At 38.3% G+C, this 15,676-nt stretch overlaps 1 protein-coding gene across 3 annotated transcripts in view; it reads right to left on the bottom strand.

The window, feature by feature from the left end:
* The window catches only part of LOC100226716 (VPS10 domain-containing receptor SorCS1), a 258,047-nt gene that overhangs the window by 131,122 nt on the left and 111,249 nt on the right, over nucleotides 1–15,676 (bottom strand). For all 3 annotated transcript variants that reach the window (XM_030276370.4, XM_041717188.2, XM_030276368.4), the window contains exon 3: nucleotides 10,800–10,899. In XM_030276370.4, the coding sequence (XP_030132230.4) occupies nucleotides 10,800–10,899 (100 nt within the window). The remainder of the gene's footprint in view (nucleotides 1–10,799; nucleotides 10,900–15,676) is intronic.

Here is a 15,676-nt window from a genome sequence, read left to right on the forward strand (position 1 = left end):
GTTCCAATGTCACAGGAGCAGCCTGTGACAAGCACAGCACTTGCTGCTAACCAGTTAAGACAGACTGCTCGATCATTATCAACCACACCAGGAGAGAAAAATGCTTATATCAATATTATTTTACTGTTTGTTTAGAGATGTGAGCTGCAGACATACTCTAGGAAGATCTATCCAGTGTATTGGCATACAAGAAAGCACGGATCCAGTACACAGCTTTTGCTCCTCCCAACTTTCAGAGCACAGTATTCTTACTAGCAAGGCTCACAGCATGTTTGTCCTACAGTTGCTGGAAAACCTTTTCTTTAAAATAATTGGGGCACATTAGCTGAAGGAAGAGAACAAAAAGAGGAAGGAAATAAGTCATATCATCATATGAAACATATCTATTCTTTCATTTAGATTTTTCTTATATTCCTGATAACAAGGGAGAGAGAGATTAAATTAGAAGTCTCATTAAAATGTTGCTGTTGTCCCCAAGGTATATACATATGTGGTTTGGAATTTTTCACTCTTGCCTTTAGAAAAGTTTCAGTAATAATGAAAAGGAGAGGAAAACCCAACAAGTTCTACCAGGCAAAGAGCCAGAGTTCCAATTACATCAAGTACAATGAGAAAAGAGTAATAGATTTTAATTGGTGCCCAAGGGTGAGAAGGTCAGTCTCTCTGCAACAATGGGAGTCTTTGGTGGTAATTTACTGAATGCTCCGTGAGAGTTTGCAAATGGCAGCAACACACTTGAAACAGCAGCAACAGGGGAGGTTTGGCATCCTGGAGCACATGGAAAAGTTTTGCTGGTAGAGGTAGTACAGAAAGAGAACAGTGAAACACTTTAACAAGGAGCGTGACTTGGAGACAGCTCTCAGCTCCAAGGTTTGAAATGTCCAAGGTTTGAAAAGACATATTTGCAGTAGTGAAATTAGAGAATAAATTTAAAAAAGAATATTGCCATGCCACTGATGTCCCCTGCAGACCTCTGTGTCAGGCACACAGGGGTCTGCAGCAGCAATGTATAAAAGGAGATCTGGAAGACTGTCATCTTCCAGAACCACAAGAATTAGGAGAAAAAGATGATTTTGTGGTTAGGATATCAAACAAAATCCTGTGTTCAGTTTCTGTCTGCAGCTGATTATTTTTAGAAAAACATAGATTTTATCTCATTCATATACTAGGACCAACAACATTTCTCCTGAACTACCTATTAACAAAAAAAAAACCCCAAAAACCCAACAAAACATAAATGAGCAAAGGGCTCAAGTAGAAGCAGAGAAATTGCCACACTTTCTTACCCAGTTGATACTACCTGGGGTTCATCTGCAATTGTTCTTTACTTTCTGGGAGCTGAGTAACATGGCATTAGGGAGGACATATGGATGTGTTTGTGTTTCTCCCTTCACTGCCAAAAGCTAAACACAAACTGCTGTCATTCAGATTTGCTAAGCTATTACACTGATTATTTACCATCAGTAATAAATGGAAGACAAGTTGTACACGAGAACCCAAAGGAGCAGATTGCGTTCAAACACAGAGGAAAAAAAAATCTCTTCCTATAAATTCTTAAATTATAAATAGGACAGAAGACTCTTGGTCTTGACACAGAAGGGTGAGTCACAATAATAAGATTTTGTGTTTTCAGGGCTGCATAATGTCCAGGAACAGCTGTAAGCCCATTGCCATGCTTATTATTAAGGAATTACTTCTAATGGATTGTCTTCACCAGAAAGCTACATCCAGAGCACACAACATGCTCAAGAGTAGATTTCACAGAAATTGCCTATGAGGAAACAAAGAGAGACCAACAACCAGACCACATACACAAGGCTAAATCCACTAAAACATCTTCTGCCTGAAAAAAAAAAAAAAAACCAACAAAGAAAAATAATATTCAAACTCCATGCAATGTGCTGTGCAAAGGAGCCCTAAACCAGAGGAACGTGATTTTTTTTTTTTTTTAACCACATCTGATAATCTGATGAAGATACATCTTCTAATTCTGCATTAAGATTAGGCATCATAAATTAAGGTTTTGTTGGTAACTGTGCAGTTGCATGGAGAACTATTCCACAGCTTTCTGTTTGTATTTGGTCTGTGTAGGAAAAGATACTGAACAAACACATAAGCATCTCATCGCTCCACAAGAGACAAAACCCCGAGAAAGGCCTGCACACAGAGAATTTGTAATGCAAGGACCAGACCACAGTTCCCTTCTAATTTTCCTTATTACCTCTAATAAAGGAATTAGGTACATGGGACTGGAGACTGAAGAGATTTTATATTTACACAGAGGCAAAGAGAGACCTAAATGCATATCTGCTGTGGAGAATTCAGTGTTTTGAATTGAAGCTGTTCAGAGCAGACACGTAACAACAATAGAATCAGTAAAGTGATTAAAAATGTAATTTAAGTACCATTATTATGTTCCACGGTTTTCAGTAGAATTTATCTTGGTAAATCTGTAAAGAATTTTAAAAGGAAACATTTAAAAACAAAATGGCTTCAGCTTTTTGCACCCAAAACATTGTTATTCTAACATCAATCTCTTCAAGACAGAAAAGTCTTAGATGACCTCAGCAGAAAAAAATAGTGTTTTGACTAGGAATAAGTGCTTTCAAACAATACGATCTTTTTTTCTTTCTCCAAATAACAAAAATCCATTATTCATAATATTCTATATGCAATAGAAAACTGCAAATTTGATTTTTGCTTGTCAAATACTGTATTAATTTAAATGTTTCTCTAAAACATTATCTTTTGAAAATATTTCACCGGCTTTTTATCTGCAGTGTCAGTTTAAGAAAAAGCAACAAAAGTGTGTTGGCTGACAGATTTATGGTAACAGTTGGCCACACTCAAAATTTACTACCAAGTATTTCTCTCAAATCCTCACATGTTCTTCTTAGCAATTGTGCACAGAAACACTGTGAAGGTACAAGTGTGCCCTGAACATTCACCGTGGTCTGATTTCACTCCCCTATCCGTGAAATAATGCTTAGGAACAGTGGTCTAGGGTTGGATCCACTGAATGAGAATACATAGCAAGAACTCCTCTGATGGTTCTTTGTGAACGTATTTTGGTTTGTTTGGTTACTGTCACCCTCAACACCACCCTCAGCGCTGCCTCCAATGATTGCCATTGTCATTGCTCTGCTTGCTCAACAGCTTTCTCTACTTTGCTCTCACTTATCCCTAAAATATTTACCTTTACAGAAACACTGACCACATTTCAGTACTTCTGAACATGGAAGAAGAGATTCCTCCACAGAAAAACGGAATTTTTGCAAATTTGTGGGAGACCCATGCCCATCTGAAAGCCACGTCGTGGCAGACAGAAATAGAATTAATTCTCTTTATCCCCATCCACAGCCTCCCTGTGCCATTGCTCTCACAGATGTGTGATAAGCATTGTATTTCCTTGCTCCCCAAGTTATATGCCTTTCCTTAATATTTTAATTCCTTTTTTGACTGCTATTGAGAAAGAGGTGGAGAGATGGAAATCAAAAGGCACAACAGAAAAGATACAGATTACAGTGCCTTATTTTCAGTCAGTTTTGACCCTTGAATTCTCTGTTTTGTGTTAAATTTTACTCCTTTTTTTATTATCATTATTATTCTGGCTCTGGAAAACTTTTCTTTGTCCTTGCAACAAGAAACCTAAGCCTTTCACTAAGTAGCACCAAAAGGAGAAGGCCATTCATGGTTTTTGCAATATCTTTTTCATATCAGCCACTTAATTATTCCCATTTTCTCCACAAAGCTTGGCTGTTTCCTCAAGGACCTCTTACTCTCAATTTGATATACGAGTCATCACTTGTTGGTCTCTAGTTCTCATGTTATTTGCATACAAGCCAAATTCCACATTTTCTTAGCAGTAGATGGCTTTCTAATTGCATCCATTAATCTTTGCCATCACTCCCCTCTCTCTGCATTGACTAGCACTTATCAATCAGAAGTTTCATAATCAATAGTATTTTTCTTGTTTATTTTCTTCACTTTCTTCTCCCTGTACTCCAAAAGCACAGCTAGACAGAAGGCAAAACCCTCGAGTGTCCTGTCATTTCATCATTCATTTCTGCATAAACACATATCTAGACTGCAGGAGTGAGCAGTTGCAATAATCTGCTGGCAAATATACCCTACAGATCACACTATCTGCTAATGAACAGATAGTACTTTGCTGCAGGCCTAGCAAGGGAGGGCTGAGTGGCCAACATTCAGACAACACTTTGGGTTTTTTACATTATCATTTCCAAAGTGCCACAAAACAGCCATTTTATGGTTATGCCACAGTATCATGCTCTTTTTCCCTTGAAGGTGAACTTCTGAAGATACATAGTACGAAGACAACTTCCAAATTTCATGACCAAAAAAAGGATGTTCCTACCATGACACAGCAGGGAAAGGAGATAAGAGAGATTTAGTTATGTATCTTTAATACCTCAAAAGACAGAAGGTAACGGAAAAAAACCCTGCTGTACATATTTTCAGCCCAACTTTATGGGACACAGAACAAACTGACTTTCAACTACTTGGGATCAGTTTTTCATAGGGGAAAAAAAAATCAATATTATGGCATCTGGCTTTCTTCCTGGTTTAAACAGCCTGTCTTACTTATGGAAATGGATGGAGCTACAAGTTTGAAAGTAAGACAGGTCTGTTCTTGCTCTGCCATCAATCCCGGCTGCCTGTATACGGCCTGCAACTGACAACACACTGCTCCTGTGCTCTCTAAGCTGCTGGCGTGTTTCCTTCCTTGCCAAAAGGAATATCATCTGTTCCAGAGTATTTGGTAAATCACAGTGGAATTAAAAAGGGATGAAAGAATTGAAGGACATTCAAGAAGAGATTATCTTGCATAAATTTTAATTGTCCAGTTTGCAGAAAACAGGGAACAGGCTCAGAAGGGAAAGAACACTTTTGAAACTCTAAAGTTGAATTCTGTGGCTTATACCTCCCTATCATTAGTTTCATCACTCAGCGTGCCCTTGGAGACTTCTGTGAGATACAAGGCATGCTGCAGTTCTGCTTTGAGTGAGGAAATGTCAAACCTGCCACTATATTTGATAGGCTTACAAGAGCAGAAGTGGAATAAATGAGCTTTGATTTCACTTTATATCCAAGAGGAGATATGGATATAGAGTAATGGCAAGGGCTTTGTGTGTAATGGCTGTTGTGAGAGCTGTCATGTACTGTAGTCATGAGCCAGAAAGTTTGGTAGCAGAAGCTGCCAAACTCTTCAAAAGTAAAAATATTCACTTTGAAAGATGAGGCTCTGCCTTCAGTTTGTTAATATGGACCAGATGATTGTTAATTATTTGTTTCCCAAAGAACTCGGTATTAAAGACAGCACCAGCTTTACAGCGACGCATCTTCACTGACTCCAGAGACATCACCCAACTGCCAGATCATATCCAACAGATGTGAGCAACAGTCCACCTTCCTAAACCAGTAAAAAGTTATCCTTGTTTGCATGTGAGATGGGAGGCAGAAAAGACAGTCTTCTGAAATGGAAGTAAAGTCTATACTTGTTTATCTGGTTCACAGCTAGAATTACTCTTGAATCTACAGGTATTACAAACAAAAGTGAAAACTGTAATTGCATTAACCCAAGGACATCCCAAGATTATCAGATTTTCCAGCTACCATCACCAGAGGCTAATAAAGCAGTCGACTTAATCCATCATTATTGCTGAACTGCAGAAAATTAAAGACTTCTTAATTCTCAGTGTGACACATCCTTCTTCCCATGGGTAGTGAACTGTTTGCATGTGTACAGTGTTAACCACTGAACCACCCCTGCAGCCCAAGATCTCTTGTAGGTTCAGGACTTCAACCCTTTTAAGATGAGGTGGAATCTTTAGCTCAAACTGCTGGATGAAACAGATTTAGGCCACTGTATTTAGAAAAAAAATACTCTCTTGAAGCAAATTATGAGGCCATAAAGAATCATTAATTGTGGCCATAAGGTAGGAGACATTTCATGCACCATCCTGTGTTATACACATTTAATCCAAACAGAAGTTTCCATTTGAAAAAAATTATGTTTTGATCTCCAAAATGCTGCAGGACAAGGTGGTTCCTCCCTTTAAAAAGGTATAAAAACATTCTCAATAAACACCTCCTTGAAATCTTCTGTTCACTACAACATTTAAAAAAAATAAAGCAACAAAAAGAAAAAAAAAGAAAAAAAGAAAACCACACAAACCCAAATGCAATAAAACACTGACCAAAAAACCCCCAAACAATTCCAGCCATTCACATATGCTTTTTTTGGTCTCTTATGACTGTCTCTTTGAAGGCTGGACTCACAGCCTAGAGCTAACAAGGACCTTTCCTTCCAAATAAAAAGAGGAGACAAGAAAATAATTGCTTTTATCTCAGCAATAGTGGACTGCAATCACACAACGTGCTACGGGCATGACTGACAGAGGCTGGTTTCCCATGTGCCCAGTTTGCTAAGGATGCCATCCCTTGACCACCACAGGATTGACTTAGTCCACAGTGAGGTGTGCCCAGAGCTCTGCGGAGCTCTAACCTCTCCACTACAAACTGACAGCCTGCACACCAAGATTTACAGAGGCTACAAGGAGGACATGGCCAGAAATAACTGTTTTTCCTTGAAAAAATCAACACCTGCCCTCACATCAGAGTTCTGAAAGCTTCCATAGTGAGACGGGTCAGAAATAGAATTTTTAGAAGTGTTCCCTAACTGTTTTTAGCAACTGAAGATAAGCAGACTCCTGAGAAGCAGCAATGCCAGGTGGAACTGTTCCCCTCTGTGGACATTTTCCACACCCCTTAGAAGAGTGCAAAGCACACAGCCCCAGGTCTTACCCTTTATACAAGAGGGGCAGTTCACATTTCAGAAACAGAACTTCCCTAAAGCAAATCAACTTTCCTAATACCACAGGATAGAAGGTAGCAATCAGTCAAATTTTCTACTGTCTTGACTAATAGAAACTTCTGCCAACTGTTCTGTGCAGAACCACCAGCCAATGCTGGAAAGAACAGAAGGCTAGGCTGTCATTCCTTTAATTTCCTTTCATTTAAAACTCATTAATATAAATAAATTTGAAGCAGTTGGGGATCTAGCCAGCATTGAAACTCAAGCAATTTTATTTACAATAAATATCTGCTATCTTGGTGCTACACACTCAACAGGACAATGCTTAACACACTGTGATAAAGGTGATAAACACAAGCAGTGAATATTAAGAAAAATGAAGGCATCTGTAATCCATTCATCTTTAAAGAGAGAAAAAACAAGGTAACACTGTTCCACACAGCAATTAAAATCTGAACAGTTGGAGGAATAAAGCAAAAAAAAATCAAGGCAGGCCTGTGGAAAGGGAGAGAAAGAATAAAACAAACAAACAAACAAACACTACCACAAAAATGCAAAGCCACAGGAAACATCTGATGCACTAGTCCTATTAATAGCATAAAAGTCACTGGCAGATACTATCACCCAGCATTTGGTAATTAACTGAAGATACACAGATACAAGGGGCTCAAAAGTACAAAACGAATGGGCTGCACAAACTGTCTCTTTGCAGGAACCAGTGTGCTTCCTACAAGGATACAGCATCTAAATCAGCCAGCAGCACATCCTGAGTCAGAGAAACCTCCAGTTAAACAAATCCTTGAGTCCCCACCATGACCCATTCACTTTTTACATGTCTATGCCTATGATTTTCCATGCAATGAGTAAAAACAACCTATCTGAAAGGTTTTTATAGAGAAATACTGCAATGCTTAGGGCATGTGAGTTTCTAGGAAAATGAACAACACACTTCTGTGAAAACAGAATTTCAAGGTATCTACCTGGATTTATATTTTGGTTTAGTTTGTAACCCATCAGCATTATTCCCTAACAGTATTTCTTCATGTAGAAGCATTCAAATAATTTTCTTTCTCATCACAGAAGGCTCTATGAACCTAACAAATAAACCAATGTTGACATACCTTAGCCTAGGGATTTACTGCACATTGCACATATCTCTTCTGGAGACTTGTTGACAAACACTCAAACAGGCTCTGTGTCTTTGGCAAGATCCATGTGGTACATTTTTTACCCCCTGATCGTTGTCATCTGTCATACGACCAGGTAGCACAGTAATTCAGTAAAAGGAAAGAAAACTAAAAAATATTTCCACTTCTCTTTGCCACGACTTATACATCACTATGTTAGTAACCACTTTCTGTAATTTCCTTTGGAAAATATTGTAATTCAGAAAAATGCCAAGCAACAGCAATAGGTCATCAGTGTAAATTGTAAATAATGATTGACTTTGTTCTAATTTTTTTTCCCAAGCATCCTTTTGCAATATGACATAGCCTGCAATGTCTGGTTAAAGGATTTAATTTTGTTCAATAAAGAGACATGAATTGGAAGTCAAAAGCTTTTAGAAATAAATTGGCATGCATGGGCTGTGGGAAGCTCTGCAAATATTGTGTATTTATAGACCCATTTTTTTTCTAGATGGAGAAGAGCAAATAAATTACAACAAACAATTTATTCAACATGATGTTTTTTGTTCATTTCCAGAATGTGAAAATAATCAGAAATTCATGAACAAATCTATCAATTATTTTAATAAATCCAATTACATGCATTCTACCATTCACTATTCTAACTGCTCTGCTTTGCAGAGACAAGACTTACATAAATGGAATACTTGCTTTTTTTCATTACAAGCAATCAGTCCTGAGTCAGCTAAGTTCAAAATTTACCTTCTGTTTCAATGGAACTACTCCTAAAAGTAAAATATGTGCTAAAATAATGTTTTTTTTCCAAAACAAGGCAACTTCAGTAAGTTAAGTACATGCTGACCCCCCTCACGGATCACTGCTGTAGCAAGGTCTCTCATCTAACAACTTGAAGATGAAAAATGCACCATTTTCTTTTCCACTCCTGAAGAAGCCTTTTCTCTCTGCTAAGGAAGGCCTTGTGGAACAAAGGACACCGAAGGCTGCAGCTCTAGTCTGAGAAATCACTGCATACAATAATATTTAGGGAAAACACACTGTTAGCATTTGCCCTGCAACAGTGGCAGGGCACTGCTGCACTAACTACACTACACTAACTGCAAGTGTATAAACCCTTGACATGAAGGGCACAGATTTTATAAAACTCATGGAGTTTAGAGGAGTTGATTCCTAAATTTTATAAGTATTTCTGTAGCTATCCACCCAGCCCACATTAGTGAAACAATGCAATTTTCGAAGTGGGCAGAGTTTCTGAAAGTGTTATCAGAGTTTCAGGGGAGGAGAGGGGATCAGGTCCTAGGGGCCGTAGATTTTTCCTTGGTGGCAAAATTTTGAAATATGTTTTCTACAGCTTTCCATTCCACAGCAGGTATAATAAAGACCATCATCTTCAGTATTTTTGCTTTCCCTGTAAAAGTATTCTTAGTGTGGACATATCCTGTGCCCTTCTGAGCCTCAGGAGAGTACTTGGGTGTCTAAAATTAAATGTTTATTGATGGAATGGCCTGATGTTCTACTGAAACAGACAGCACAAGGAGGGCCTCCAGAATTTCTCCCTGCAAGTCTAACTCTGCTTTGCTAAAATAAACTTTGAAAAATTGAATCTTTCCACCAGACCATTACCTAGGTTCTCTCATCCCAGGTGTTGCAGCTTTCCTCTGGCACTGGATCATATTGACTATAGGCCAACTTTTACAGCACACTTCTGCCAGAAAAGATAGTTCCACACTTCTGCCTGAAAGCCTTTTCCTTCCATCTACGTAGCTGTTGAGCTGGAAAAGGATTATTTTTCAGGCAGGTCAGCCCTGGATCCAGCTCACCAGATGGCTACACAAACAAGGGTGGCAGAGAAGGGCAGGGAGTGGGAGGGTGCAGGATGCAGCCAGAGGTGATGAAGGATCTCAGTGCCAGCCTGCACATCAGCTGGTTTGCTGAAGGACATTTAAGTGATCTGATCATTTCATTCTTCAGCTCCTGGAGAAGAGCTTCACATCTTCTTAAGGGTCAGTATCAATGAGATGACATCTCTCCACTAATTTGGGGCCATTTAATTGCAATTTAAACTGCTAAGCACTGTTCTTTCTGGTTAGGACAGCTCCTTCTTCCTTTCACAGTCTCTCTTGAAGAACACATAATTGTTTCAGTATAGTGAGAACAGCATTATAGTAACTTCAGCTACCCAAATACACCCAGCCTCCTTTAGAGGTGAGTCTACTAACATTTACTGCCAATGCAATTCAGTTTTGCCTGTAGTGACTCAAGGACTACGAAACAAGGAACAGAAAACGAAAAATTTTGTCAAAAATGTATTTGAAAAAAGGCATCCAGATTCCATTCATGAATATGTCAGCATTATAAATTCATAGTAAAGTGTTAGTCACTAGGGTGTCTGAATGATTAAAACCTTCTGGGCTTTGAAGGCATTTTCTCTGCAGGAATTTGTCAAATCCTGTTCAGTTCACCTTTGGGAGCACTTAAAAGACAAATAATGTTACATACAATCTGGTCACTGTAGATGCATTTCTGCCATTTTAACAAGTCTCTCTCTCTTCCAGAGAACAAAATCAACACCATCCAGAAAGTAAGCAAACAATCACATGCACAGCACCTGTCCATGGCCATCCTTCCCTCAAGTATTACTGCTAAGTGGTATAGGTGGGACAATTTTAGTAAATAACACATTTTTTTTCAAGATAAGAGTGAAAGAGAGATTCCTGCTACTTAAACTGACACAGATATTGAGGAAATTAGAAGAGCTCTCTCCAGGGCAGAAATAGCATCATAAGGGTAAAATGAGCCAACACATGGTCACCTACCTTACGTTTGTTTGTTGGGCAAACATACAAGTAGCTCAAAATAGTCTTCAGACCAACTTTATCATTCAGTTTCTCATATGTTGTCCCATAATCTGTTGACCTACAATTCAAGAGAGATTCTTATAAGTACAAACACTTCATCACAAAACCACAAGTCACTTGGCAGCTTTTCAATATAAGTCATGCTTTAAATAGCAGAATGGCTCTCCAGAGCTTTTTCAATGATTCATGTAGTATATAATGATACTTAATTATACACACACAACATCATGTGCGTGTTTATAATTTGCATTTAAATTAGATTAGGAAAATTTAACCAGCATCTTCCCAAAGCATCTTAAACATGCACAATAAGAAAGGATACATTCTGCATACAGAAGATAATGATTGTCAGAAATGCCAAAAAGCAGACAGCAAGAGACCAAGGTTATCAATTCATCATATACTCCAAGCTTGGACTGATTTTGTTAAGATGGCTCATCTCAGAATATTCCAAAGAACCTTCTCTGACACTGACTAGCAGAAAGGATGGTCACATTATTCTTGCTTTAAAAGCTTCCATTGAGTAGAGAAAGTAAAATATTCCTGAAATGAGGGTTGCCCATAAAAACACCAACTACATGTCTTGGGGAAGAACAAAAACTGTGAACAAACAAGACTGTCCAGTGTTCCTGTAGGAGTTACTCTTAACACGTGACTGGAACCAAGATCAATCATCAGCAGAGGTTTTGTTCATTATGCAGCTCATGCTTGCCTGAATTCTGTCCCAGTATCCCAGGGATTTAGATAATCAGCCCAGCCCAGTAGAGCTGGCATCCATAAATTGCAGAAAGGAACAAATATCTGGGTAACAGACATTCAAAAGCATAACATATTCCTGTATCTCATCTGTAACATGTACAAATGTTCACTTGCAAGCAGTAATATGAATTTTCCCTTTTGCTAAGAACTCCAAGGCCAGACATTCTGAAGTAAAATCTTGGCACTCATTATTTGCAGGTTCTCTCCTATCAGGGCAAGAATGGCTAAATTCACAAAGGCATTTAAGACCTTTAATGCTTTTTTTTTTTTTTTTTTTTTTTTTTTTTTTTTTTTTGTGGAATACGGAGGGTGGAACATTTCTGAATCAAAAACCATACCTACATTCATATTATAGCTTCTGGGATTTCAGATTTTGCAATTTTCAGATTTTGCATGAATAAAACAAGAAAGCAGCCACCAAGGGTTTTATCCATGAAAGATGAATTGCATTAAAACATGAATCTGCATTAAAGTTAAGTCTTTCTATTTAGGAACTTCATAGAAGCCTTTGCACATATCTGCCTGCTCATATAAAAACTTCCCTATGATTTATGTCTTTAGATTTCTCCTTCCCTCCAATAAACACACACCCTCCTGTGTGCATGTATGACCTTTGGTGTTTAGAACATTAACGTCAGATTCTCAGCTGCTGACTTATCTTTCCCTTTATAAGGTCATCTCTCTCAGGAGCACATATAAACTAACTGAGCTATTTCCTCAGAGGATTGAGGAGTAGGATAGTGTGCTGGTTGTTAGTGTTACCAAATATTTCAGAGATGCTCCAGCATCTGGGTGAGGGGATCCACAGCAGGATCACAGCCTGGCCAAGGACAGCAGCTTCTCTTTGTTACCTTGCCCCACCTCACCACCACATCTTATACAGAAATGAGTATTTCTGCAGCTCTCTGCCTGACCCCAAAAGCTACCCCTTTGTGAAGTTTGAGCTGCCAAAGACATGCAAAGATAGTAAGGACTAAATCTGACATGCTGCGTTTGGAAAAATATATTAACAAAATAATGCTGCTTTTTCTTATACCAGCGACAATGAATTCAAAATGGGATCCTTCAAAAGGGGATAGGAGCAAAGAAAATCTAAGACATAAAATTTGCTTTGAAATTGTTCAAGAAAAGCAGCCAGTACCCCTGCCACAACACAAGCAGAATTATGTCAACAGCCTATTGCAAATGGTAATCTCAGAATTGCCAATCACTTCTTACTTCAAATCTCTAGGCAATTGTTTTGCATTCACAGCTTTATTTACAGGTAACACTCTATACAGACGGAAGCGTGTGATTCTGTCAACATCCATAAAAGAAACCCAAAGATTTAAAATCTTAGAAAAACATCATTTTTTTTTTCAGATGAACAAATTCAAGAGCTATCAAAGGAGCTACTATTAGATCTTACTCTTATTATTGTGTTCTAAACTGACAATAGCTACTCCTTCTACCTTCCCATCCAGTTTTTTCTTTTGTACCACTTTAAAATTACCCTTAATTTTAACATGGGCAGGGGGGAGAGGGGGAAAATGTTATATATACAAGAGCAGATAGGCATCCATAAGTGTTTTAACACATAGAAATGGTAATATAAACATTTGCAGTGCACTGGGAAAAAAGAATTATATCAAAGGAAACACTGCATACATGGGAAGTCTCTCTTGGGACCTAACCCAGGCATACCACCAACCTGCATTTGTCTTATTCCTTATATATATATATATATATATATATATATGCATATGTATACAAGCAGGCACTGATTAGCAGCCTACATAACAAGCTTTGTCTTATTAAATGGGTGTATAAAGCAGCATGAGACTCCTAACCCATAAAAACACATCAGCCATTGAATGGCCCAAGAAGCCAGCCTAACCTGGAAGAGCTGCAAAAGACAGATGCACCTCAGCAGGGTGTAGGCATTAATGACAGAGTAGGATCAACAAATTCAATCCCAGTTATCTGAAGGGGAAAGGATATGAAGCAATCACCATCTCCACATTTTGTGTGGAAGACTGCTCCTCTGAAGTTCAGCACAGCGAAATCAGTTTTAGTCCATCTGTATAACATGAGCAAGCAAATGCCTGGAGAAGTCATTGTAAAGCACTAAACCCCTGGGTTTAGGATCTGCAGAGCTGAAAACACAAAAATAAACTGTGCCCTCTAAATAGCTACAGCTAATGGAAGAACTATATGTAAATGAGTGAACAGTAAGCCCTATTTTATTGTGTCTTGTGTAGACATGTGTGCTGCAATGGTGTCTCAAATTGTTTGGGGGGAGAAGGGGGATGGGAGTGGTACATTGTGGATGCCACTGAAATGCAGAAGACAGTAGAAGAATAACATTCAGAAAATAAAAGTATTTAGATTCCATTCTGAACATCACACTTGTCTCACCATATTAGTTGTAATTGCTATCATTAAATACCAAATTTTACCAGTAGCTGTTTAAAACCAACTCCCTATTTTTTCAGTAAAGCGGAAGACAATACAAGAAGATAAATATTTTCATGATTACTAGCTCATTTCACAGTATAAAAATGTACCAGAATTGTGAGATTGAAGCTCTGGCCTTCCCAGTAATAAATTAAAACAGAACTAGAAACAAGTAGAATAATTTCTGTTTTGCAAACTATTTGCAAGAAAGCTGACATTTAAATAACTTCATTATTATTCATTGACAGGGCTTTTCCCTCTCCTCCCGTCAGGGTAAATGACATTTCTATTACAGTATTATAATAAACTCCTGCACATTTTAAATAAAGTCACTGAATTCCATTAGTCCACCTACTGTCATGAATATATCTCAATCCATTCCTACCAATATTTCACAATTATAACAGGCATTCTGAATCAAGCAGTAACATGAACCCTATGGAAATTTTCTTCTTTCTCAAGAAGCACAGACTGACATTCAGAGTAGTGTCAGTTTGAATATATAGATTAAATAAATTCCCTAGCAAGGTGTTGTTTTCTTCTTTCTTACAAATTTAAGGTTGCTCGTAGTTATTTTATATAAAATGCTGAAGACTTGAAGAATTGAACAGTTGATCATCTGGTCAGGAGAGCATTTTTTTTTTGCATCAAGATCTTTCTGGAATACTCAGTGAGAAAAAAAGAAAAAACATTACTTGCAGACTTTAAGCTGTCTCATGTCTCCTGCTTATTGAGCACAGCTTTCTTCCCATGTTAACAGATTAAGTTACTTGTTTTAACACACATCATTAAGAAGCAATCACTTTAATTGGCACCATTTACTTTTTTTTTTTCACCTTTTCCCACCAGTTATGCCTGGTTTTCACATATTAACTTGACTGCTTCCTCCAGGTACACCATGATCCCACTCCTCCCTCCACAGTTTAATTTGCTGCTCTAACCATGCTCCAAGTGGCAGCCAGGACCAGAAGCACCTGAATTGAGGTCTGTGAGCAGCAGAGCAGGGCAGCCTGTCTGACCAGGAGCAGCGTGAGAGATGAGCTCTGGCCTTGTGCTCCTTCTGCACATGGATTTACCCCTGGCACAAGCCAGGCGTTTTTAAGTTAAGCAATGACTATTAGATCTCGTGTTCCAACCTCACACATAACTGAGTTTGCCACCTGGTTTGCCTCCAAAGGGAATGGCCAGGTGAGCACAAGATTTGCCAGTTGCTATCGTATTAATCTTCCAAGAGCAGATTTTTGGAAAGAAGCCTTTCAGATCGCAGAAGGCAGAACCGCAGAGCCACAGGCTGCACTTATAAAAGGCTTTCAAATGAAAATGTTTTTGAATAAAGGAATAATTAAGACATTAAAAAATGATCTTTCATGTCTGAATGCAAAAAATACTGGAGCTGGTAATTCTGGAGCAAATTTGTATTCCTGTATGCAGTGTCTTAGGCCTGTTTGTAATCTCTACTGTATAGTTGTTGATTTTCGCACTCTTTTTTTCTGGGGAGACTTTAAGGTTGAGGTGCAATTCCTTCATCCCTTAAACTGAAACTCTTTACTTTGGTTTCATAGCCATGTAGTAAAGCTTCCCATTGATTTTTGCCACACCACCATATTTCAAAAAAGCTAGTAATGTCAAAGTCTTCTTCA

Source organism: Taeniopygia guttata, chromosome 6 (assembly GCF_048771995.1).
Source record: "Taeniopygia guttata chromosome 6, bTaeGut7.mat, whole genome shotgun sequence".
Lineage (NCBI taxonomy): Eukaryota > Metazoa > Chordata > Aves > Passeriformes > Estrildidae > Taeniopygia > Taeniopygia guttata.